The sequence below is a fragment of the Urocitellus parryii genome, chromosome 3, assembly GCF_045843805.1.
Source record: "Urocitellus parryii isolate mUroPar1 chromosome 3, mUroPar1.hap1, whole genome shotgun sequence".
NCBI lineage: Eukaryota > Metazoa > Chordata > Mammalia > Rodentia > Sciuridae > Urocitellus > Urocitellus parryii.
The window spans coordinates 202,197,557-202,223,703 of record NC_135533.1 but is presented as its reverse complement, the minus strand read 5'-3'; the positions used below and the strand labels follow the sequence as shown (position 1 = coordinate 202,223,703).

Genomic DNA, 26,147 nt, shown 5'->3' with positions numbered 1-26,147 from the left:
CTCTCTGTCCGGAGGGTAGAGTCTTTGGAGTGTCAGCTTAATGTATATGTGTTTGGATTGGTTATGATTCTTCTTCTTGGGCCAAGTGCAGGCTTTGATTGTTTTTTCCCCTTACCCAGTGAAGCTATTGTTGAGGTTTTCTAGTATGGACAAATATCCTTAGGACAAAAAACAACCTTAGTGCTCTGATTCTATCATTACTTCTCTGGGAACAGGATTCTCCCAGAATTAACCCTGTCAGTTTTCTACCAACTTGTCAGCTTTCACATTTTAAAGATGATGTTAGGGTTATTTTTATCAAGCACCTTTTTTATAGGAGGATTTGTCTATATAATGTAGTCTGCTATTATTGGAGATAGAACTCATCCTCATTGAAAGACTGTGTTACTAGGCATAGATTTTGAGACTGTTATTTTTTTTCCTCATCATTTTGAAGGTGGTATTTCCCTTTCTTCAGCTTCCAAAGGTGCTCTTGAGAAGCCAGCTTTTAGTCTACCTGCTGTTCCTTTGTGAGCAATTTCTCTTTTCTTCCTGGCAGCATTTAGATCTTTGGCATTAGGTAGTTTCCCTCTGATGAAGGTATTGTTCAGGTTTGGTTTTGTTGAGGGGTACTGGGGATTGAACTCAGAGGCACTTGACAACTAAGCCACATCCCCAGCCCTATTTTATATTTTATTTAGAGACTGGGTCTCACTGAGTTGCTTAGCACCTTGCCGTTGCCGAGGCTGGCTTTGAACTCATGATCTTTCTGTTTCAGACTCCCAAGCTGCTGGGATTACAGGCATGCACCACTGCACCTGGCACCCGTGCAGGTTTTTAAAGTGTCCTCCTTGCGATTTGTTATGCTTCATGAAGCTGTGGATTCATGTCTTTCCTATCACAGAAAAGATCTCAGCAATAATTCTTTTGAGTGTTAGTGTCCATTTTTATCTTAGTTATCTCCTGGAATTCTGATTAGGTACACTTGTCTTCTTACTTTATCCTTCATATCTCTTTCTCTCTCTCTTTTTTTTTTTTTTTTTTTTTGTGATACTGGAAATTGCACCCAGGGCCTCACATGTTAGCCAAGCACTCTCCCACTGAGCTATATCCCCAGCCCTTTTTGTTTTATCTCAGACATGTTTCATTGCACCCAGCCACATGTCTTTTTCTTGTTATCTATTCTTTTGTCTCTGTATGATTCTTTCTTGGTAATCCCTTCAGATTTATTTTCTAGTTTCCTAATTCTCTCTTCAGTAGATTAATATCTAATCTTCTCTTTAGGATCAGGTACTATATTTTCTCATTTCCAAAAATTCTATTCTGTCTTAGGACATGTCAGGAAAAATTTGCAAGAAGAAATTGATGCTTTAAAATTCAGACTGAAATCACTTCATTGGGTGTTAGCAGATTTGAAAGTTTAGTTATAATGCAAATTTTGGGAGCAGTATAAACCTTGAATGTAATGAAAGTTAAACATTTTATAATACTTTAAAAAATATGTTTAACAGGGCCTGGGGGTATAGCTCAGTAGTAGAGTGCTTGTCTGATATTTGTAAGATCATGGGTTCAATCCTTAGCCCCAAAAAAGAAAATTGCTTAATAAACTTAAATATTGTTTAAAATTAAAAGTTTTATTTTGTTCTTTTTTAACCCTACTAGTTATTTTTGAGAGAATTTTATTCATTTCTCATGTTTTGATTCCCTTTGTTAATCTAAAAAAGAAGTCAAATAATCAGAGATTCTCCAAAGAAGAATGACTTTTGGAGGGGGAGAATGATAGAGTGCTCTAAGGGAATACACATACCATAGTAAACCATGGACATACTTGGAGGGATGGAAGTTGGGATAGGGCTGGTAGCTCAATGGTAGAACACTTGTGAAGTTCCTGGGTTTGTTTCCCATGCACTGCAAAAGCAAACACAAAACAAAATAAATCAGGAAGTTGAGGCAAAGGGAAGGTTGTTTTGTTTGTGTGTTGGCGGGGGGGGGGGGGGGGGGCAGTGCCTCCCTTGTGCTACAGATTGAACCCCAGGTGCCTCCTTCCTGCTAAGCATGTGCTTTACCCCCAGTCTGCTTTTACTCTGGAATATGAGCAAATTCTCTCTTGGAAAAAGATAAGGTCTTGATCCTGGAATGTAAAAACTTAGTTCTGAGAAAGAAAGATTTTATCACCCTTTGAGTGGGAACAGATGGCTTGGGTGGGTAGGTTCCAGGTCTTCCTCCCCTAGAATGCGAAGAGCAAAGGGCTGTAGAAGAAAAGGAAACATCTCAGTTTCCTGCCTCAGCACAACAGGGAGATGTACAGAGAGGACTGTCTATCAGCAACAGTCTGCAGGTGCCCAGGGCAGTAAGAATCTTGGTTCTTGCTTATAATCCTTAGATTCCTGCTTTGAGTCTGGTCCCTGGCAGTTATTCAAAAGGAAGTTTCTTGCTTTCTCAGGCAGTTATTCAAAAGGAGTCTTAAACTGCCCATCACCTTCATGTATTTGGCAGGAGGATTTCTAGATATTTAGTCTATTATATTGCCAAAAATAGAAGCCTCTGTCTTGTTTGGGGCTAAAATACAGTACAACAAGTATATAGAACTTGGAATTAGGGAACCTGGGCTTAAGGTTAGGTTTCTTTACAGCTATAAAGGCTAGTTGTGAGCAAATCATTAATCTCTCATAGTCTCGTAATCTTACTTTGCTCATCTGTTGTAGTGTAGATACTGATAGTACTTATCTCAAAAGGTTCTGAGAATCAGGACCGGGCGGGCACCCTGAACACTCACTGCAATGCCTTTTACACAATAGGTCTCAGTGGATGCTGCTCCGTGTATGATTAATGTTGCTCTAGCACTCACTGGATGTAGACATAAATATAGGCACTTTGTTAATAGCAATAATTTCCTCAAACCTTGATGCCTTCCAGGACCATGTCCTTGCTGAGCTCTGGTGGTGACAGGACAAATGCAAGGCCTAAAGAATTAGCTCACTCTGAGATGGGCAAAAGAGTGGGAAAAACCTACGACAACTATATAGCACAGTGTGAGCCCTATTCCAGGAATGACAGTCACCCCAGTGGATGCAGGGCAGGATCAGTCAGTAGAAGACTCTGCATGGAGGAAATGGTACTTTCTCTGGCCCTTTGCTAAATAAGAGCCAGGAAGTTAAGGGGAAAAGGGTACTTGAGAAGAAGGGGCCTGACAAATAAAGGTGAAATAAGCCAATGTCACTGGATTTGTACAAAAGGTAAACAGAAGATGCATTGCCATAGGGGTCCACCAGACTCACTCCTCAACAGGGGAAAGCCCCTCTCCCCAGATGCCCATGGCAGCACTGCTTGGGGCTTGTTCATAGCACTTTTCAGGTGTCTTTTAGGAGACAGGAATTCATTCTGTAAGGAGTTTTTTTCTCTAAATATAGCCATTTCTGCTATATCCCCTTGTAAATGTATTCTGGTTTTAGTGTCCAATCCTATGAATTAAAGATAAGGGCTGACTGTCCCTTTAAAAATATAAATTATTGTCAGGCTCAGTGGCTTATGTCTATAATCCCAGTAACTTGAGGGTGGCTGAGGCAGGAGGATCACAAGTGCAAAGCCAGCCTCAGAAACTTAATGAGGACCAAAGCAACTCAATGAGACCCTGTCTTTAATAAAATATAAAAAAGTGCTGGGGATGTGGCTCAGTGGTTAAGTACCCCTGGATTCAATCCCTGGTAACAAACACACACATACATGTTCACCGCACGCACACGCACGCGCACACACACACACACACACATAAATTACTTATTTTACCTATATTTAAGAAGTACAGTAGTACCCCTTTATGCATTAGAGATACATTCCAAGACCCCCCAGTGGATATCTGAAAATTCAGATAGTACTGAACCCTATATACACTATATGTTTTTCTTATCCAAATAGACCTATGATAATTTATAAATTTATTTAATTTATAGATTAGGTACAACAAGTGATTAGTTAACAATCACTAATAATAAAACAGAACAATTACAGTGATACACTATAATAAAAGTTATTTAAAACTCGTGAATAGTTTATTTCTGGAATTTTCTATTTAATATTTTCAGACCTCAGTTGACTATAGGTAACTGAAACCATAGAGAGTAAAACCATGAATAAAAATAGATCATGTAATACATGTTTACTGTAAAAAATATGAAATACAAATGGTAGGAAAAAAAATCCTATAAACCCCAACTCGACTATAAACCCCAAAACAACTATTTTTAACATCTTTTTTGAAATTTTTTTTAGAGCTAGGCATGGTGGCATACACCTATAATCCCAGCTGCTCAGAAGGCTGAGGCAGGAGGATCACAAATTCAAAGCCAGCATCAGCAATTTAGGAGGCCCTAAGCAATTTAATGAGACCATGTCTCTAAATAAAATACAAAAAAAGGGGGCTGGGATGTGGCTCAGTGGTTGAATGCCCCTGAGTTTAATCCCCGGTACTAAAAAAAAAAAAAAAAGTTGTAGATGGACACAATATCTTTATTTTATTTATTTTTATATGGTGCTGGGAATCCAACCCATTGTCTCATATGTGCTAGGCAAGCACTCTACCACTGAGCTATAACCCCAGCCCTATTTTTAACATCTTGGTAGCAAATTCTTCTTATTTTGTCTGTAAATGTTTTTGTATCCTTTAGATCATACCATAGTGTGATTTTAGATTCTGCATTTCTCAGGTATTAAAAAACGTGTTAGCATTTTCCTGAATGCCTAATATTCTATTGAACTGATTGATCTCTGATTGTTGGATGTGCAGGTTGATTCCAATTCAATATTCATGAACATTTTAAGGCTCTTTTTTTTTTTTTCAGTTGTAAATGGACACAGTACCTTTATCTTATTTATTTATTTTATGTGGTGCTGAGGCTCAAACCCAGTACCTCACACATGCTAGGCAAATGCTGTACCACTGAGCTACAATTCCAGCCCCCATTTTTTTGTTGGGGGGGTACCAGGGATTTAACTCAGGGGAACTTGACCACTGAGCCACATCTCCAGCCCTATTTTGTATTTTATTCTCACTGAGTTGCTTAGCATCTCGCTAAAATTGCTGAGGCTGGCTTTGAACTCCCGATCCTCCTGCTTCCACCTCCAGAGCTGCTGGGATTATAGGTGTGCACCACTGCGCCCAGCCTCCAGCCCCCATTTTAAGGCTCTTGATTCTTATTGTCACCTTGCTTTTCAGAGAGCAATACCAATTTGCACATCTCTAGCACAGGTAAAAGTATAGGTCTAGACTCCAATTTCTCTCCTTTTTACTAGTTTATAAAAGAGGTTTTTCTGGAAGTCCCAACTGATTACAGTGATATGAGATCACTTGTGTAGCTATTGGTATAATTGAAAGAGTTATTGGAATGCCTTGTTATTTTCACTTTTCAGTATGTGTACATTTCCCTTCCTCTTCAGGGAGAGACCAACAGGATTATAGCTTCCCACACGATGAACAAAAACTCATCCAGGTCACACTGCATTTTCACCATCTACATGGAGGTGGGTGCACCTCTGAATAGCTTGGGAAGGGCAGTCAATTCCCCTGGGAACTGTCTGGTCAGATGCTCCTCCCTGGGACCATCAAACTTCTGTTTGGATGTTTTTTGTAGGCACATTCCCGGACCTTATCAGATGAAAAGTATGTTACTTCCAAAATTAACCTGGTGGATCTGGCAGGCTCAGAGAGGCTGGGGAAGTCTGGGGTAAGTGAGAGGAGCAAGAGGTTCCTTTTCAGCCAGACATGGGATCTGTGTCTGGCCCAGTGCCTGTGCATATGGACTGTCCCTCACTGGGATATAAGGGCATGGTCCTGAGCCAGGTGAAGTACAGCACATCCATCTGCTTGCTGGAGGGACAGAATTAGTACAGGTGGAATAGCTGCTACAGAAGGGTAATTCGGCTCCATGGGATTTTTCTGAACCTTAAATGAAATGATAGCCCCTAAATTATTAGCAAGGTGCTTGGCTCAGTAAACACCCCATTTTAATATAGTGTTTCTCTATGTATGAATATAAATATTTACATGAGTGTCTGCACGAGTATTACATTTCGAGTAAATATTCATATGAGTGTATTAACACAAGTATTCACAAGAGTATTCCACATGCGTATTCACATGTCGCTTTGTATTGGTGTTTGTGTGAATGCTCACAAGGTTACTTGCTTGGCTCTCTGTATAAGTATTCCCATGTGCATTTATGTTAGTGCAAATCTTTGAATTATTTATATGAATATTCATGTAAGTATTCATATTTTTTGCGAACATTCACATGAATGTTGTCTTAAGTTCCTGAGTATTACCATTATTAGCCCCAGATGGAATACAACCCCACAACATTGAGGGAAGACCCTGGTTCTGGGAAGGAGGTTTTAGCCTGCCTGTTAACATGCAGTATCACCCCAAACCAGGAGGGCAGCCATTCTTAGTGTGTAGAGGGCAGCCATTCTTAGCCATTCCCTCTCAAGTAGAACTGCCTTTGCTTTGTAGTCTGAGGGTCGAGTTCTGAAGGAAGCCACCTACATCAACAAGTCGCTGTCTTTCCTGGAGCAAGCCATCATTGCCCTTGGGGACCATAAGCGGGACCACATCCCTTTCCGACAGTGCAAGCTCACTCATGCCCTGAAGGACTCCTTAGGTGAGAATGTGATTGGTGCCCAGAAAGGAGGATTTGTGTCCCAGGGAGGGCAGGTCTGGCACATCTCACTGTGGATTTTAGAACTTCTCCCTCACAGGGGCATGAACTTACCCACAGCCCTCTCACCGTGACTTTAGACACACCTGAAAAAGCAGAATCAAACCCTCTTGCATCCAGCACATGCCATTGCGATTCACTTCTCAGAACCTTTACTTAAGATTTTGCCTCTGCTGGGAATACCTTGTCTTTTTCCCTTGTTCCTAAACCAGAATCCTTCATGGTCTCAAAGACCAGGGTGAGGACCTCACCCATCATGTCCTTCCTTCCCCTTGCAGCCTCCTGGGCAGAGCAGTGGGACCTATGTCTTGTCATTCCCATGGTCCTCAGGCCTTTATGTTGGGCCTAAGGACACAGTCACTGTTTTCTGATTGTTAGGTGAGTGATGCCCTGAGTGGAACCCTGGCTCACACCCTCTATCCTGACCCTGTCCCCTTCCTCTGCCCACTGCTGTCTACTGTTCTCTCTTGGCTCCTCTTTTAGGTACATCTGATGGCCTCTTTCTCTCCCTCAGCATTATACAGGCTTAGGTTGTCTTATCTGACTCTTAGTTTGAGCTGATAAAACAAAATACCATAGACTGAGTAATTTAAACAATAAACATATTTCTCATAGTTTTAGAGGCTGGAAGATCAAGGTGCTGGCTTATTTGATTCCTGATGAGGGTCCTCTTCTTGGCTTACAAATGGCCACCTTCTGGCTACATCTTCACACAGAGTGTTCTAATCTCTTTTCTTATAAGAACAATAATCCCGATATAGTAGCCCCACCTCTTCTAAATCTAATTATCTCCCAAAGTCCCTACCTCCAGATACTGTCACACAGGTACTTGGAGATTGGACTTTGAGGATTAGGGCTTCAACATATGAATTTTGTGGAGATACAAACATGCAGTCCATAACAGAACCCCACCAGCCCCAAGGAAGTCTCCTAGCAGAAGATCCACATGATTCATGCCCTTCTGTGTCTTTCTACAGGGGGAAACTGCAATATGGTCCTTGTGACAAACATCTATGGAGAAGCCGCCCAGTTGGAAGAAACGGTACGTAAAGACAGCCACTGCAGGCTGGGGTTGTGGCTCGGTGGTAGAGCACTTGCCTAGCATGTTTTGAGGCACTGGGTTTGATCCTCAGCACCACATATAAATAAATAAAATAAAGGTCCATTGACATCTAAAAAAAAAAAAAAGTCCGTGCAACTAGATTAGAGTCCCTCTTCATGAGTGCCAGAACTGGGTAAGACTGGCTCCTGATTGGCTCAGCTGTCACACTAGCCATAGTCATTATCAAGGATCCCAGGGAGGAGTCTGAGCCAAAATTTCCTTGAGGGGCTCAGGCAGGGATCCAAACACCAAGCACTGAACTGTGTTGAGGAAGAGGACAAGGTGGGAGGCTGGCTAGGCAGGAGAGATTATCAAAGGAGGGAAGGCACATGCCTCCTGTGGGGGCTGCTCCTCTGAATTTGGATTGAGAAGGACAGTTGATTGTTCTTTATGATCACACATATTTGAACATCTTGAAAACACTACAGTGTTCCAGGCTATACTTCTAAGATAGGTATTAAGGCCTGCCATGTACCAGTGGTAAACAGGGATCAGCTTGGTAGAGATGAGTCGTATCACTCTGGCTTTGAGCTTCAGAGTTCCCAGCCCAGGAAGAAAGAAACCATGGCCCTAAGTAATGAGAAAGGCCAAGATGGAGGATCCCTGTAGACGAGTCCAGGGAGGAAAGAAGGGGGACTTTTCCTGAAGCTATTGGCACTGAACTGGCTGGAGTTTAAGGTTTGGTGATAGGATGAGCAGAGGCATTCCTGGCAGAGGTAACAGTGGGACTGAAGGTGTGACCCATGCCGGGAACATCTGGCTCCTGTAGAGGAGGGCTCAGGAAGGAGAGAAAGAAAATTTGCAAGACTGAATGGGACCTGGTCACCAGGCTGAGCACTTGGCTATTTTCCTGTAGGTGGCTGGAGCCATCACAGGGTTTGAGTAGGGAAGAGCTGTGGCCACAGGTATGATTCATGATGATTAACCCAGTGGCATGACCCATGTGAGCATGGGAAGGGAGAGGCTCTTGGGAACCAGAGGCAGAAATAAGGTCCAACACATTGACTCAGGTGAGTTCACACAGTTGGACCCCTCCAGGCTGGGGTTCCTCCTCTCCTTTGAAGAGCCTCTCATCATAAATAAGACAGGTCTGGAAGGCCATCACTAGATACGTTACTCTACAAGTGTGAATATTCAGTTGGATGCTGTGGCACATACCTGTATTTCCAGTGACTAAGGAGGCTGAGGCAGGAGGATCACAAGTTCAAGGCCATCCTGGGCAACTTAGGAAGATCCTATCTCAAAATAAAATGACTAGCAGGTGTAACTCAGTAGTAGAGCACCCCTGGGTTCAATCCTCAGTACAGGGGAAAAAAAAAGTGTGGATACTTAAGGCAACCCTTTTCATTTAGGTGAAACAGGATGCTATGGGGCAATGCACACCTGCTGGGCCTCCAAGTGGTGTTCATTAGGTACAGTCCTAACTTCCAGGGGGAGTACACCTGCCATGAATCCAGTGCCCTGGGACTTGGGAGGCTGGGGCAAGGAGCTCCAGCTGACGTGCAGGTGCATCCCCAGAGGAAGGCTATAGGAATCTCTTGGTCTCATCTCATAACAAAGCATGGTGAAACCCCAAGGGGAGTCATAAAAAACGGGTCTCTTGGATGCCTCATTAAGAAAGACGTCCTCTGGGCTGGGGTTGGGCTCCGTGGTAGAGCCTGGCATACGTGAAACCTGGGCTCCATTCCCCAGCACCCCACATACATACTCCTGCACATGCTCTCCATGACAGTGGAAGCCCCCTTTCCACAGCACAGGAAGCACCTCTCCTGGTACCTACAGGGCCTAATGCCCCACCAGTCAGGGTCTCTATCCAGGAGAGCCCATAGACCTATAGGGAGGGCCTCAGGTGTTTGGGACAAAGATATATGAGGGTGTGGAAACTAATCATTCTCTTCTACAAATGTTTTAAAACTATAAAATGTTTCTACCAAGCATATTGTGAAGAATTAAATTTAAAATTAGTGTTCATTGTTTTCTCTAATTAGATGACTAACAGTGGATAAATTTGAAATTTAGAAGAAATAATTTTTTAATAACTGTGACCCTTATGTTTAACAAATATTTTGGTATTGCAGATTTGCTTGTCCCAATAGAAGAATAACAAAAGAAGAAACTATGGGAGAAAAATTTTAGGCCATTTTTTTTAATATTTAAATTTTATTGTTTTAAACCATAATTGTTCTCAGAACTTCTTTGGAATTTCTCACATTTTTTGGTCATTTAATTTAAGAATGAGAGCCATAATGTTTTGATTTCTAAAGGCAAATTTAATGCAAAGTGGGTAAGATTAAATCCATAGCAAAGTTTTCTATTTAATAGATTTTTTAAAGCTAATTCTGTCCTAATTGTATTTTGGGGATTAAACAGCAACAAATACTGTAAAAAAAAAAATGTTTCTGGCATGGATTGTGTTACTTTGTGCACCGTCATTGTGTGTGTGTATGTGTGTGTGTGTAACCACTGCAATGGAGTCATGACTACACTTGGCTGCTGTGCTTAGAATAGGAGGGTCTGATTTGGCCCTTCACAGAAGCAATACCATCTCTCACAATAGGGACTTCTGAGGGCTGACATTGTATACTTTGCCACTAAGCCTCCCAGGGATTCTACAAGGCAGGGCTCCCTTCACTTTACAAGAAAGAGGGGAGATCTATCTGAGGTCACCCAAGTGGTGAGTGGAAGAGTTCTTAAGTACCAGACCCGACAGCCAAGGAAGAATCCTTTCAGTTCTTCCTTGAGGGACCACTTCCTTGAGGCAACCCATCATCCCCTTTCCAAACCTTCCTTATTTCAAGGCCCCCTTGGCGACAGTCAGCCCAGCATGGGATGAGGCTGGAATCTCCATGTCTGCTTCCTGATGCTTCTGTCTGCTCCTTTCTGCCAAGAAGGAGCACTCCAGCCCTCATCTGACATCGTGCAGTGGGGCATAGCATCTGGGCCATTTCCAAAATACCTGCTCATGTGGCCATCTCATAAGTCTCCTTTCATAATTACCCATGGCTGGCTGCCCCTCCAGAGGGATTCTGGTGGAACCTGGTGGGCTTAGGAGGCATGTGGAGCAGGTTTCTGTTTAGGGTTCACCTTTCACAGTGGTCTCCTTTTGTTCATTTTACAAATATCTCCACCCACTGTTTTCCAAAGACAGAAGCCAACCAGTATACATGCACACACACAGTTTAAACTCTGCTGAGTTAGATTTTTGGCTTTACCACTAAGTAGCATCCCTGTAGTGTATAAACTGAGGACCAGGCTGCATTATGTACTCTCTGTCAACTTCCTGCTCTCCCTATTATATTTCTTATTCCACTGGGGAACACTTTTATTTATTTTTATTTTATTTTATTGGTACCAGGGATTGAACTCAGGGGTGCTTAACCACTGAGCCACATCCCCAGCCCTTTTTTATATTTTATTTAGAGATAGGGTCTCACTGAGTTGCTTTTGCTGAGGCTGGCTTTGAACTCCCAATCCTCCTGCCTCAGAGTTGCTGGCATTACAGGTGTGTGCCACTGTGCCCAGCTAACCGTTTTTATTTTTTTATATTATTTTTTGATTCTGGGGATTGAACCCAGGCCCTGGTACATGCTAAGCAGGCATTCTCCTGCTGACCCACAGTCCTACCCCTCAAACACCCTTCCAGCCAAGGTTTCCTGAGGGAAGAGAACCAACACCAGTTGACAAGGTGCCTGAAGAAACAGGAGAGGTCTCTGAGTAAGGCAGCCAGGGTCTCTGAGTAAGGCAGCTTTCTTGGGGTCTCACTTGAGTGGAAAGCCATCTGACATCCATCTGCCTGGTTTGTTTTTCAGTTATCCTCACTGCGATTTGCCAGCAGGATGAAGCTGGTCACCACTGAGCCTGCCATCAACGAAAAGTACAATGCTGAGGTACTAAGGGGCTTGTAGGCTCTTGCCACTGTGGGAAGATGTGGGTGGGTTTGCTTCTGTTTGTGTATCTTTGGCTGAGGCAGGAAACCACACAAGCCTTTAACCAGAAAATGCAAATTAAAATGTTACATCCTCATACTAGCAAAAATTGGAATTTTTCTGATAAGGCAAAATGATTTTTCCTAGACTTTTTTCTCATTTCTAGTCAGAATGAATTTATATAATCATTTGGGGAGCATTTTGACAACATCTGATAAAGCAAAAACACATTTACTGATAATTTGGCTTTCTTTTAAGATGCCTGCAGAATCATAGTTTTTGGAGGCAGGGACCCTAAGCTCATGACAAATCAGTTAAACTTTCCAGGTTTTAAATCCTGAAGAAAAGGACAGTCCCTGGCACTGTAGAACTAACTCATGGTTTGAGGTAGTGGTTCTCAAACTTGCCCAGCCATCAGAATCACCTGGCCAGCCTGTTGAACTGTGGGTTCTGGATCCATTCCCAGAGTTTCTGATTTAGTCTGTCTGGGTTGGGACCTGAGGATTTGCATTTCTAATAAGTTCCCAAGTGATGAAGCTTTTGCTGCTGCTGCTCTGGGGGCTATGCTTTGAGAACCACTGGCATAGTAGTTAAGAACTGGACCCCTGGGCTGGACCGTCCTGGAGAAATAATAGAATTCCACTCTCAAAAGAGATCTTGTGAAGAATCAGTAAATGTGTACAAACTTCTTAGCCCAGTGCTGTCATGGAGAAAAATGTTCCATAAATATTAGCTAGCACTCTCCTGTCAACAGAGTAACAGTGTCACTTCTAATATATAGTCTAGAGATACTCCCAAGAATGGTGCTCACAGTGCTTATTATTATAATGAAAGGTTAGAAACACCATCAGTACCCTTTCTTTTCTTTTTTCTTTCTTTTTTTTTTCTTTTTTGGTACCAAGGATTGAACCTGCTTTACTACTGTAACTATTGAGCCACATCCCCATCTCTCTTTTTATTTTTATTTAGAGACAGGGCCTCAGCAAGTTGCTTAGGGCCTCACAAAGTTGCTGAGGCTGCCCTCAAACTTGCTATCTTCCTGCCTCAGCCTCCCGATTCACTGGGATTATAGGAGTACACCACTGCACCCAGCAATCAGTACCTTTCACAGGAGAGGAACTCAAATGTTATAGAATGAGGAAGCCAGAGCTAGAGTTACCAGCATGAGTAAACATCACGTGAGAAAACAACTTGAGGATTTAAGTGGATCAAATGCCAGCATGTATTATTTACATTAAGTGTAAAAACATGCAGAATGATGTCAGTTATCATCAATGGATATATGTGTGCAATAGAAGAGAAGATGCATGGAAATGAAAGACCACCTGAGGCCAGAGGTTCCCCTGGGGTGGTAGGGGAGTAGACATGGAGTGGGGTATGCAGGGGCTTCACATTTATCTGGAAAACAAACTGGAGCCTCTATAGTACCATACTATCAAAGTTAGATTTGGGGTGGCCACCCAGGTTTCACTGGCATTCTTTCCTGTAGGCTTGATGTTTTCTTTATTTGGTTGCCACCTGCAACCAGTATTTCTAGGTATTTGTAGCACTTTTTTCAGTATCATCCCTGTTTTCCAGGGGTTGGAATAGCTTCTGCAGAATTTCCTTGGCTGGTGGGGCTGGCTGTGAGTTGGGGGATTGGGTTCCTAATCTACTTCTGCCTCCAGCTTTCTGTAGTAAACTGCTCAGACTCTCTGAGCCTCAGAATCTTCTTCTGTGAACATGGAGGTTAGACTGATGCTATCTGGTGACCATCCTACTCTGTCAGTCTGTGAATCTCTGAGGTGGTATGAGCCTCAGGCATAAACAGACAACAGAGACAAGCTCAGTGTTTCTGCCAAGAGGAAACAAAAAAGAAAAGAAAAACCCTTAGGTTGCAGTGTAATCAAAATGGAGAAGGTGTCTGTCCTGAAAGTTACCCAGCATCCTGGTGTAGGATTGAAGCAGAACTCTGAATTATTCTATTACATTTGAGATAGAAATGCCTAGGCATCAGGGAACTTATATGAGTTTGTGCCATTTCCAAGGCATTTTTCTTTTTTTAAAAAAATATTTCATTATTTTTTAGTTTTAGGTAGACACAATACCTTTATTTTATTTTTATGTGGTGCTGAGAATCGAACCTAGTTCCTCGCGCATCCCAGGCAAGTGCACTACCACTTGAGCCACATCCCCAGCCCCTCCAAGGCATTTTTCTATCCCCCCAAAAATGTTCCTGGTGTAATAAAGGAGTCGGTCAGCCAGGAAGTGCTGCTAGACCCTGATCTGTGGGGTCTGCTGTTCCTCCCCTGTTTCCAGGAAGTAGAAAAGGCTTTTGTGCCTACCAGGTCTTAGAAGAAACATCTCATGAGTTCTCATAGTGTGAGTCAGATGCTGGTGCCTCATGGGAGTAGATGGCTCATTTCCCCATACCATCTCTGATTGACCCAAGGTGTGCCACACTGAACTGTCATCCAGCTAGAGGTCCCAACAGCTCAGCCAGACGTTCCCTACCTGGGGCATAATGCATTTTCCAGAGCTGGGAAGAGGGCATGGGGATAATTGGGGCTGGCCACCAAGCCTCTCCTCTTGACCACACAGGAAATCCATGCCTGAAAGAGACCTACATGGGACTTCCTAAGGGACTGGGCCAAAGTTTGAACTCTGATCACGTACCTTGAGTCTCAAGTTTTGTGCCAGAATTGTCATAGAGCCACCTTAATGCCAGATGTCTGGTGCCCCTTGCTAGGTGAGGGCACAGTGACTGGTGGACCTCAGTACCCAGATGATCTGGCTGGATGAGGACTATATTAAAAAAGCCAGTGGGGCTGTGAACTGGTCACTAGTCCCAGGATCCAGGTATCAGGGGCTCCCTCCAGTGGCCACTTTGTGACAACAAAAGAAAACCCTGTTCACAGTGAAGGTTCTCAACATCTTTTATGAAAGACATTCAGGTAATATCTATCAAATGATGTAAATGACTTAACAATTCTGCCTCTGGTGTCATTTCTCCACTTGAGGCTAAATCTATGAATGGAGTCTTTACTATTGTGCCAGTACTCTTTGAAGCATTTGGGACACAGAGCTGCATGAACCAAAATAACAATCTCTGCCTGAGCTTACTGTGTTAGTCAGCATTCCATCACTCTAAGAAAATACCTGAGCTGGGTATTTTCTTAGTGCACAACTGTTAATACCAGCAACTTGGGAGGCTGAGGTAGGAGGATTGCAAGTTTGAGGGCACCCTCAGCAACTTAGCGAGGACCTAAACAACTTAGCAAAATTCATTCTCAAAATAAAAAATAATAAATATCTGCAGATGTAGCTTAGCAGTAGAGCACCCCTAGGTTCAATACCCCAGTACCAAAAATAGAAAAATAAAGAAAGAAAATACCTGAGATAATAAAAAAGAGAAAAGTTTATTTTGGCTTATACTTTTAGAGGTTCCCATCCAGGGTCTATTGGCTCCGTTGCTTTGGGCCTGGGGTGAAACAGCACATTAGGGTGGGAGGGGCATGATGGAGCATTCTCAAATGTCATGGCCAGGAAGCAGGAAAGAAGGCCAAAGGAGCCAGCGTCCTCATATCCCCTCCAATTGCAAGCTCTCAATGACCTGAAGACCTCCTACGAGGCCCTACCTCTTAAAAAGTTCCACCATTTCCCAGTAGCACCACCCTGGGGACCAAGCCTTTAACACATGGGCCTTTGGGAGATATTTAAGATCCAAACCATAGCACTTAGAGTCCACTGGAAGTAGAAGAAATAGATAATAATAAGCACAATAAATAGGTAAGTTCTAGGACTGGAGAGTGGTGCTCAGTGGTAGAGCACCTGCTTAGCATGTGCAAGACCCTGGATCTGATTCCCAGCATCAAATTAAAAAAATAGAGCTTCATGTCCAATGCAGTAACCCCTACTCATGTGGTATTCCGTAACGTTGAGAAATTCGTTTCTTCAATCACACTGGCCACATTTCAAGTGTCTAATATACAACACAGAGAACATTTTCATCATTACTGAAGGTTCTGTTAGACAGCACTAGTTGAGAGTATGTTGGAAGATAATATGCTCTATGAAAATAGAGTGAGATTTTTTTTTAGAGTAAAATTTTTAAAAACAGTGGTAAGAGGGTTGGGGTTGTAGTTCAGTGGTTGAGCGCTTACCTCGCATGTGTGAAGCACTGGGTTCAATCCACAGCACCACATAAAAAAAAATAAATAGGGCTAGGATTGTGGCTCATTGGTAGAGCACTCGCCTAGTGCTTTTGAGGCCCTGGGTTTGATCCTTAGCACCACATAAAAATAAGTAAATAAAATAAAGGTATAAAAAAATAAAAAACAAAGATATTGTGTTCATCTACAACTAAAAAAAATTTTTAAAAAAGAGTGGTGTGGAGATGGGTAGGAGACTGCAATTTTTAAAAAGTTGACTGGTACATCTAATTGAGAAGCTTTTGAAGAAAGATTTTAAGGAGGTTTTGGAGTGAATCATGGAAATACATGGGAGAAAAGCATCCCTAGGCAGAGGAGTAGGCATGCACAGGCATGAGTACACCAATTTGGTGAGAATAGAGTGGGCCAGGAGAGAGCAGTAGAAAAGGGATAATGGGGGCAGATTACACAGAACTGCACAGATCACTGTTATCTTACAGAAATCTATAAGGACACAGAAATATTAGCACAAAGACATTCTTTTTTTTTTTTTAAAGAGAGAGTGAGAGAGGAGAGAGAGAGAATTTTTTTAATATTTATTTTTTAGTTCTCGGCGGACACAACATCTTTGTTGGTATGTGGTGCTGAGGATCGAACCCGGGCCACACGCATGCCAGGCGAGCGCGCTACCGCTTGAGCCACAACCCCAGCCCACAAAGACATTCTTACTGCGGCAAAAAATTGGAAGTGACAGAAGTAATCATTATTAGTATTTTTTGGCGGGAGTGGGTATCAGGGATTGAACTCAGGGGCATTCAACCACTGAGTCATGTCCCCACCCCTAGTTTGTATTTTATTTAGAGACAGGGTCTCATTGAGTTGCTTGGTGCCTTGCAGTTGCTGAGGCTTTGAACTTGCAATCCTCCTGCCTCAGCCTCCCGAGCCACCGGGATTATAGGCATGCACCACAGAAGTGATCATTACTGGGGAATGGTAACAGGTTCATGCAGTAGTTGGCAAGGCTAAGGATGCATAGCAAGCATCCTGGAGCCGGTGGGCTGCAGTGAAAGGGCTGTAATGCTGGGTGATTAGGAAAAGCCTGGGGCCCTGGGGAGTCAGGGTGTGAGGTGGAACTGTGGCCTGTGTTCTCTCTGTTCTCAGTTTACTCTGTTGGATAAGGCAAAGGCAAGGGGACCACTAAAGCCTCTCAAACCCTACTCATTCTTGTTGGGAAAGGGTCACCAGCAGGGAAGGAATGGCCTAGAAACTGAGCATAAACCCTGGGGATTGCCAGGGTGTCTGGGCACAGAATAAGGAATTGTGTGGAAGAGGGAGGGTGGCTTCTCTGATGATCTACCCTTCTTTTATGTTTCCCTGGCAGCGAATGGTCAAGAACCTGGAGAAGGAGCTAGTATTGCTCAAGCAGGAGCTAGCCATCCATGATAGCCTGGTAAGGGGTTGCAGGCAAAGGATGCTAGAGGGCCTGGGGCCAGGGGCATACAACATATGGGTCAAGCTCAGGGGAAGTGGGACAGATTAGGTGGAGGGGAAGGGGCAGCAGCAGGGGCTATGATGGAGAGGGTAGGGTGAGGTCCTGCCTGAGCTGATGTTCATGGTCCTGAGGGTCTTCAAAGCAGAGGCAACTTATCCCATTTTGTGGTCTACTGAGATTTAGCCAGTAGAACATTCTGGAGCATCAGGCTTCAAGTGCAGTGGTCTTTCCTTCCCTCACCCCATCCATTACCTTTCTCTATCCCAAGCACTTGGCCCTCTGTGAGAACCAGATGGTGAAGCAAATAGGACCAGCTTTGGCATCTAGGGGATGTGCCCAGTCTCCAACTTTGGTTCTCAGAATGACCCCTGCTACTCCTATTTGGGCTCAAGTCCTAACTATTTACCTACCACATGTTCTTCTTCCTTCAAGGCCAACCGCAACATTGTGACCTATGACCCCATGGATGAAATCCAGATTGCTGAGATCAACTCCCAGGTTCGGAGGTACCTGGAAGGGACACTGGACGAGATTGACGTAAGGAGCCCATTTATAGGACACCATGCTCAGTTGGCTTGGGCCTCCCTGTCCTAGGCACACCTGCCATGTGCTCTGATGGCTTTAGAACCTGACACTAAATGGATGTAGTGGGCTGGGAATGTCATGCTGGTCCCCTTCAACCCATCATAGCCTCAGCTTCAGTGTTGAGGGTTTCAAGGCTATGGGGCTCCACAGAGTGTGCTCTTAAACACACAATGTACGGGAGGTGGTCTGTCTCAGGGGTGTAAGCATAGGCCCTGGAGCCAGGCTGCCTGGATGGAATTCCGGCTCAGCTGTCTCCTGCCTAAATGACTGTCAGATACTTCAGTGGGTCCATGTGCATAGTGAGGAGGGAAACTGATCTGTGATTAACTGAGCTGCTGCCCCTCAGGTGCTTGACAGTGCCTGGTGAAATGAAATTGATAAAGCATGGCAGTAAGACTGGTTGTCTACAAGGAGGACTCCCAGGGCCCATGTTGGAAAGGGCCAAGGAAGAGAAACAGCAGATACACAAGGAAGGGCTCTCGGGGGAAAATACATCCTGTTCTTATAGTGTAGGCCATCAAACCCTCACCAGGGAGCCACATAGGCCCCTACCTTCCCCTGCTCCCCAGCTGTTAGTGTTGGCAGTTTGCAAGAGGCAAAGGGACATCTGAGGGTTGGGCTCTTATGGCTTTCTCAGCAGGGCCATTCTTATATTTTTTTCTTTGTTTATTTGTTTTGTTTTGGTACTGGGTATTGAACCTAGGGATACTTTACCACTGAGCTGCATTCCCAGCCCCTTTTTCATTTTTTATTTTGAAACAGGGTCTCGCTAAGTTGCTGAGGCTGACCTCGACCCTGAGATCTTCCTGCCTCAGCCTGCAGATGTGTACCATTATGCCTGGCAGGGACATTCTCAAACTAGCTTTTGATCAGGGGTAATGCCATAAGCATTAATGCCAGGAGGGAAGCTAGTGACCTTTCTCCAGCCACAGATGTTCCCACACCTAAATGTTTGTTAATGGGGTCCATCTGAAGATGGCAGGCTGAACCTTTTGGAAACAGGAGAGAGTTGATTAAATTTTATTAAAGTTTCTTTCTTAGAAAATGTTTTCAAGAACCAAAGATCTCTGCTTAGATTTTATAGAGATCTTCACTTAAAAAAGTGGTTTTTATAGATTTAGCAAATATTTAGTCTTAAAGCTATTAATCAGATGTTTCTCTGATCTTGAGGAGGGCTTGACTACTACTTTACTGAGAGGCTGTTTGCAGATGACCCATTCTCAAAACAAGATGGTCTGGAGTCAGCTAAGGGATCCAGATTTCTCTGCTAACATAACCACAGCTTAGTCCCTTGGTGTACCCATGATCTAACTTCTGCCTTATTCACTTCCCTCCAGATAATCAACCTCAGACAGATCCAGGAGGTATTCAACCAGTTCCGGGTGGTTCTGAGGTGAGGGACTTCTTTATGCCCCCCCCCATTCTCATTTCAGGCTACCATTTTCATTTCCTGTGGTCTGGGAACCTGCCTCCAAGAACATCCCCTTCTTTCTCCCATAAGAGGAGCCAGAGCAGTGTTTGGGGATGCCCAGGTCCCAGTTTATTGAGTTCATTATTTAGACAGGAAGTCTTATGGAGTGCTAGCACTAAATGTGTCCAAATCAGGGATCATGAATCTTTCTCATACCCAACCTCAAGAGGCATTTATGGTTTATTTGGGTACAGTTATACCCACAGCCTGAGTAGCTCATACTGGCTGATGTCACAGAAGCTGGTCACATGATTCTGAGGGGCCTGTTCAAGATAGAACCTCTGAGTCAGCATGATCCCCGGTCAGGCTTAAAGCCTTTATTAAGTGTCATCTTGAAGCAGATGCATTTGGTGCAAAGGGTGGCCTGTTCAGGTTTTGGAGCTGGATAATGCTATGTGAATTGTAGAGAGAAGATGAGCCCTTTTGTCTGCTTTGTGCTCTGGCTCATGATGATAGGGGTTACCCTTATCACATACATGGGATTTCATCCAAACAACCTCTAATCCCAGTACTTGGTTCATGCCTGAGCTTATTCAGCATAACCACTATATTCTCTCACTTTCTTTCCCAAGCCAACAGGAACAGGAAGTGGAGGCGGCCTTACGTAGGAAGTACACTCTTATAGACAAGAATGACTTTGCAACAATTTCTGCTGTCCAGAAGGTAAGCACAGTTACCTCTTGCTGAAAGTACTTACCTCCAACTTTCCATCTTCAGTCAAACCTTTACAGAAGCAGCACGTATCGTGTATTAACCCAGAGCTAGGATTGCCACAGAGAAGGTAACACCAGAATATGCAAGAATAAACCACTTTTGCATTGAAAATGGCTTCTATAAATTGGAGATAATTTATAGAAGTGGCTAATAATAAACAAGACCAATTTCTGGAATTAGGTTGGCAATAGGTGTTAAGATCCTCAGGAATGAGCTGGGCATGGTGGCACACATCACAGTGACTCAAGAGGCTGAGGCAGACAGATCTCAAATTTGAGACCAGCCTTAGCAACCTAGTGAAACCCTGTCTTAAAATAAAATCGAAAAAGGACTGGAAATATAGCTCAGTGTTAAAGGTGCCCATGAGTTGTTTCCTAGTACCACAAAAAAAAAAGAAGAAGATCTTCCATCGCCATCTATCCTAGCTAGCGACCTAATGCTGGATTCACAAAATCTGAACTATTCCAATAACTTAAGAAAATGATAAAAAAAAAAAAGCACACAAACACACAGAAGTACTTTTCAAAATCCATGACATCTCTCCAACCTTAAGGGTCCTTCAAAATCCATGATGTCTCTCCAACCTTAAGGGTCCATGGAAAGAGAGAAAGCCACTGGAATTCTTTATACTTATCTAGGGGACACACAAAGGAAGGTTCCATGGAACAGTCTATCCCCAAAAGGGCAAAGGGGTAGGATAACAAAGGAACAGTGAGTATAACTCAACCCCAGCAGGTGACGACTACTCTTGGAGCCACACCTTGGTAATGCCCAAGTTACTGCAACCTGGCACTACCCTCCCAGACTGAAGGCAATAATTGTTCAGAACCCTGGTGCATCAGGACTTAAAGGTGTCTGCATCCAGGGCAGCTCCCAACAATCCTCAGGGATGGATTAGTCAGTGCTTTGATATGGAAAGTAAACATTCATTAGGGTGGTCAGGGACAGCCCTGTTGAGAACAGACTGGCATCAGCAGCAGCCAAGTCTTGGTTTATGGGGTGAACATACCCATCCCAAGCCTTGGGCCATATACACTTGTGTTGATGAGGGACCCAAACTTTCAGTCTAACCCAGACCCTTTGGCTGACCTTTCTGTTCAGGCAGGGATTATTGATGTTAATGGCCACCTAGTAGGTGAGCCTGATGGACAAGGCTTTGGACTTGGAGTTGCCCCTTTCTCTACCAAACCTGGGAAGAAATCCAAGTCCAAGAAGACAGTCAAAGATCCGCCCAGGTGAGTGCTCTTCCCGCTCTTCTTGCTTAGCACCTGGCCTACTTGGTGGGTAAAAGCTGTGTCTTCCCCTACCCTGGTACCTCAGCTACTGGGCAGTCACAATGGATATTACTACTGTCAATGCTAGTATATCCTTGGGGCTCAGGTTGGGACCAGTTTGGAACCAGCCATAATACAAGTGTCACCTCTAACCTTCACAGCAACCCCGAGAGGTGGAAATTAATGTCTGTTTTACTAGTGAGGAAACTGGGGCTCAAGAGGAGAATTCACTTCCCCATATCATACCATTGTGGAGTAATAAAGTTGGGGAGAGGATCTCAGCCAGCATACAGAGCCCATGCCCTCTGGTACTTCCTGTGGTCCCCCCAGCACCACTTTAACAGAGTGCTTCCACTGTAAAAATCACTAAAGTCTCCAGTTCACCTTTCAGGCAAGACTCGTTTGTAAGTACAAGGTAGGAAAATTGTTTAGGTCCACTTAATATGCTATATCCAGGCTGGGCTGTGTAGCAGGAGACAGGGGTACAGACTTCAGAGTGATGTCTGGCCTTACCTCCCACTCTGGGCTTCTTAGATCCTAGGAATCACCTTAAATAAGAGGTATGAGAACCCATCTATGTCTCTGTTTCCTCATCCTTAAAATGAGAATAATAAATAATAACATCAAAGTCATTGAGGGCATTGTGAAGATATGTGAGTGAGTATAGTCCATGCACATGGGCCAATGTGGATTGTAGAAAAATATCACATGTAGGACAGGAGTCATGTAGCAGAGGATGCCAATGACCCTGGCCACTACCTGCCCCTTTAGGAGGAGCAATCATGTCCCAGCTTTCTCTGTTCAGTAATTGGTACAATAACATGAATTGGCTTGATTTTCTAAGCAATACTTGTTACAGGAAGAGGAGGAAATCGTGGAGTGAGCCAGGGCCTGCTCTTGCCAGCAGAGTCCTGCTCAGATGTGCTGCTCCTGAAGGGAAGGCACATGAAGTGCCATCACTTGGAGAGGGAGGATGGCTATTTTTCTGGGAGCTGGTATGGGCACTGATGCAGGTGGGAAGCACAGACCAAGGACTGGTCAGAGCTACAGGGCAGACCTGTCCTGATTTGCCATTGGTCCATAGACAGGTCTGATAGGGTTTCTTCCCAGGGCATAGTGGTTTCTGAGAGCTTGCAGTCCGCCCCCCAGGTTCACATGATTTGAAGCCCATGGAGAGTGTGTCAGTCAGCTTTCTGTCACTGAAGCAAAATATCTGAGATAAACACCTTAAACGAGGAGAGACTTATTTTAGCTTAAGGTTTCATTTCATGGTCACTTGGCCCCATTGTTCTGGGCCTGTGGTGAGGCAGAACATCCTGGCAGGGAGCATTGGCAGGACAGAGCTGCTTATATCATGGCTGTTGGGAAGCAAAGAATGAGAGACAGAGGAAGGGCTGGGGATAAATGTAGACCCTGAGATGATGCCTCCAAGGACCTACTCCCTTCTAAGTTTTTAGCACCTCCCAATAGCTCAGTGAATTGTGAATCCATCAATAGATTAATCCTGTGATGAGGTTAGCGCCCTCAAGATCCAATCACCTTCTGAAGGCCCCATCTCTGAGCATTGCTTTGAGGTGCTGGGGATTGAACCCAGGGCCTTGTGCATGCCAGACAAACATGAGCATTGCTATCTTGGGGACAAAGCTTCAACACTTGAGCTTTAGGGGGATATTACAGATCTAAATCATAACAAAGACAACCTGTTCTTCCTAGGTGTGTCCTGCTGGAATTGCTGAGGGATCCTCATTCTGATAAAAGGAGAAAAATGCTCTCCTTCTCTTCCCTGTCTGCATGGCTTAGGATCATACTCTTTGTCCTTGGGACATAATTAGGATAAGAGCTGGCGTGGCAGAATGCCTGCCTAGCATGCACAAGGTCCTGGGCTCTATCCAATGCCAACTCCAAGAAGAAAAAAAAAAAAAAAAAAGGAGCTGAGTGAGGTGGATGCCTGGTGGAGTGAGGGCTGAGAAAGGTCACACCTCCATGCCTGAGTTACCTTACTGCCCATGACTGAGCCCTGGGGTTTCTTTGCCTCTTCCTCCAGCTCATCAGCAAGAAAGGAAGGTGCTAGCAGCCCTGTGAGTGGCAAGGACCTAGATATGATTTCTACCTCCAAGACCCAGCTAGTCCCATCCTCTAAGGATGGGGATGTCAAAGATGTGCTTTCGCGGGATCGGGAAACTTCCAGCATTGAGCCCCTTCCCTCAGACTCCCCGAAGGAAGAATCACGCCCACTCAGGTAATCATCTAAAGGACAACTCCTGTACCAGATAAACTCAAATCAGAATGTGATCCTCAATACATAGTGTCTTCAGATAAAAAAAGAGAAATAAAAGCCAGATGTGGTGGCACATGCCTATAATCCCAGGGGCTGGGGAGACTGAGACAGGAGGATCCTGACTTCAAAGCCAGCCTCAGTAAAAGAGAAGTACTAAGCAACTCAGTGAGACCCTGTCTCTAAATAAAATATAAAACACAAAATAGGACTGGGGATGTGGCTCAGTGGTTGAGTGCCCCTGAATCCAATCCCTGGTACCAAAAAAAAGGGAGGGGGGAGAGAGAGAGAGAAATAAAATAGGGAATACTGGCCCAGACTAGGAGCAAGTCCAGAAAGAAGAAACTTAGGCTGGACACAGTGGTGCACAACTGTAATTCCAGTGACTTGGGAAGCTGAGGCAGGAGGATCTGGGTAAATCCCCAGGACCAAAAAAGAAAGAAAGATTCAACCTCAGGAGTCATCCAAGATACACAATTAAATCATTTCAGACTCTCCATGTAGCAATTATTTAAATAAAGTTAAATATCTTTTACATAAATAATACATTCAAAATACACTAAATGTCAAGGTATAAGAGTATAACTTCTTCCTTTTCCTTCATCCACCTCCTTGGTGAGTCAGTAATTGAGTTTTTAGGAATCTCTTCTAAGGAAATAGAGATATGGATATTCATGCAAAAAAAGTTCATGGCATTATTAATTTAAAAAGCAAAAATAAAATGTGTTTGAAACACCTGCAGTAGGCCACATTAGGGAAGAGACATTAAATTATTTCTGTCTTTGGAGTGTTCAAGGATGTGCATGAAGAACTTTTTCCTCAGCCTATGGCCCATTTCCAAACATTCCAAGAACTTGAAGAATTAGTGAATAGCCACACACTGAGCACTCTCTTAATTCTATAATTAACATCTATATACTTATTTCATCTTGTGTCTGGCCCTCTTTTTTTTTTTTTGCAGTGCCAAGTAAGATGCCAATATCCATCTATTTCCCCCCCACATCAACATTTCATCTTAAAACTAGAATTCTCAAAGAGTTTTTAATAGTATAAAAGATGCTTTGGTGAAAAAGATGTAAAATTAAATATACTGCATTGGCCTCAGCCATTTTAAAATATATAAAAGAAATCCCAAGAGACATATTGAGGTGTGGTTGCTAATAGGTAGTAAGTGGTTGTGTTGTCTGTTTCTTATCCTTAGTTTCCTTAATTTCTGTGATAGGCATGCACCCTTGTGTGCTGAGTAAAACAAATTAGGGAATGATTGCTACATAGTTTGGCTCCCATCTGGGGAAGGTGGTGCCTAGAACTTTTGCCTCCTGCCCACAGAAGCCACAGGGAATAAATATGGAGTGCCTGGTGCTTCTTAGGTAGCTGCCCAATTTCTTACTTCTCCCTGGCCTCCCCCTTTGACCCCAGGCCTACCACCCCACCCTCCAAACTGATGGCCTTTGAGGACTTTAAGAATGAGCGAGGAAGTGAGATCAACCGCATCTTCAAAGAAAACAAGTCCATCTTGAATGAGCGGAGGAAAAGGGCCAGCGAGACCACACAGCGCATCAATGTCATCAAGCGGGAGATTGACGTGACCAAAGAAGCGCTAAACTTCCAGAAGTCACTACGGGAGAAGCAAGGTAAATGGGATGGGAAAGATGGCAGGGAAGATGGTTGTGGGGTCTTAGAGTTATCCCATGTCAAATGGGGCAACCTTGGGCACTAGAGGACCAGATTAGGGAGGGATAGCAGAGGGCACTAGATGGAGCCTTCACTCTTGGGTCATATGGCTTGGCTCTGGTCAGTTCCTTAGGGACCACAGAGTCTTTCCCTGTTGGCCAGTCTCTATCTAGGCCTTCCATCTGAAAAATGCTGCTGTCCATGAAGAATCTGGCCCTTGGTCCTACAAAGGTGTCCTCAGGATATAGGTAGCTGGTGACCCCTTACAAGGTCCTTGGGCCTTGCTGGGGTCTCTTCACTGTCCTGGGGAGTCAGATTGCATCAAGGATGCTGGTAGGGACCATAGAAAACTGAGGAGGGAAATGAGAATGTGAATGCCAGAGGGCCAAGGAACTCACTGTCAGGAAAACCGTTCCCTATGCTGAACCCCTGACATCTGTGCTGGTTTGGCAGTCTTGTTTCCTAGGGCAGATGACATGTTGCCCAAAAATCAGAGGGTAGAAACCTCTGCATGGAGACAGTGCTTACCTGGTTGCCCTGACTCAGTGCCCTTGTCCCTGCCTATACCCTCACTGTGGCCAAGCTTGATTATGCAGAAGACTCATCTGCAAGCGATTGTCAAGTGTGGATCCCCAGGCCCCCAGCCAGTGTTTCTGTACAGGAGATATAGAGCAGGGTCTAAACCCTGCATGTTAAAGAGGGACCACCCTGACTCTGAGAAGGGGTTCAGAGGCCACCATTACTCACTTTCCTGGCTCCATCTCTTCATCTTCTTATAGCTAAATTACAAACTGGATCCACACCAGTTTTCGTGA

The 26,147-nt window shown here is 44.0% G+C and overlaps 1 protein-coding gene across 2 annotated transcripts in view; it reads left to right on the top strand.

The window, feature by feature from the left end:
* The window catches only part of Kif9 (kinesin family member 9), a 58,574-nt gene that overhangs the window by 19,910 nt on the left and 12,517 nt on the right, over positions 1 to 26,147 (top strand). For both annotated transcript variants that reach the window (XM_026389929.2, XM_077795689.1), the window contains exons 6-17: positions 5,413 to 5,496; positions 5,607 to 5,699; positions 6,485 to 6,632; positions 7,667 to 7,731; positions 11,601 to 11,678; positions 17,229 to 17,297; positions 17,772 to 17,876; positions 19,262 to 19,317; positions 19,968 to 20,058; positions 21,211 to 21,344; positions 23,428 to 23,622; positions 25,078 to 25,292. In XM_026389929.2, coding sequence (XP_026245714.2) covers positions 5,413 to 5,496; positions 5,607 to 5,699; positions 6,485 to 6,632; positions 7,667 to 7,731; positions 11,601 to 11,678; positions 17,229 to 17,297; positions 17,772 to 17,876; positions 19,262 to 19,317; positions 19,968 to 20,058; positions 21,211 to 21,344; positions 23,428 to 23,622; positions 25,078 to 25,292 — 1,333 coding nt within the window. The remainder of the gene's footprint in view (positions 1 to 5,412; positions 5,497 to 5,606; positions 5,700 to 6,484; positions 6,633 to 7,666; positions 7,732 to 11,600; positions 11,679 to 17,228; positions 17,298 to 17,771; positions 17,877 to 19,261; positions 19,318 to 19,967; positions 20,059 to 21,210; positions 21,345 to 23,427; positions 23,623 to 25,077; positions 25,293 to 26,147) is intronic.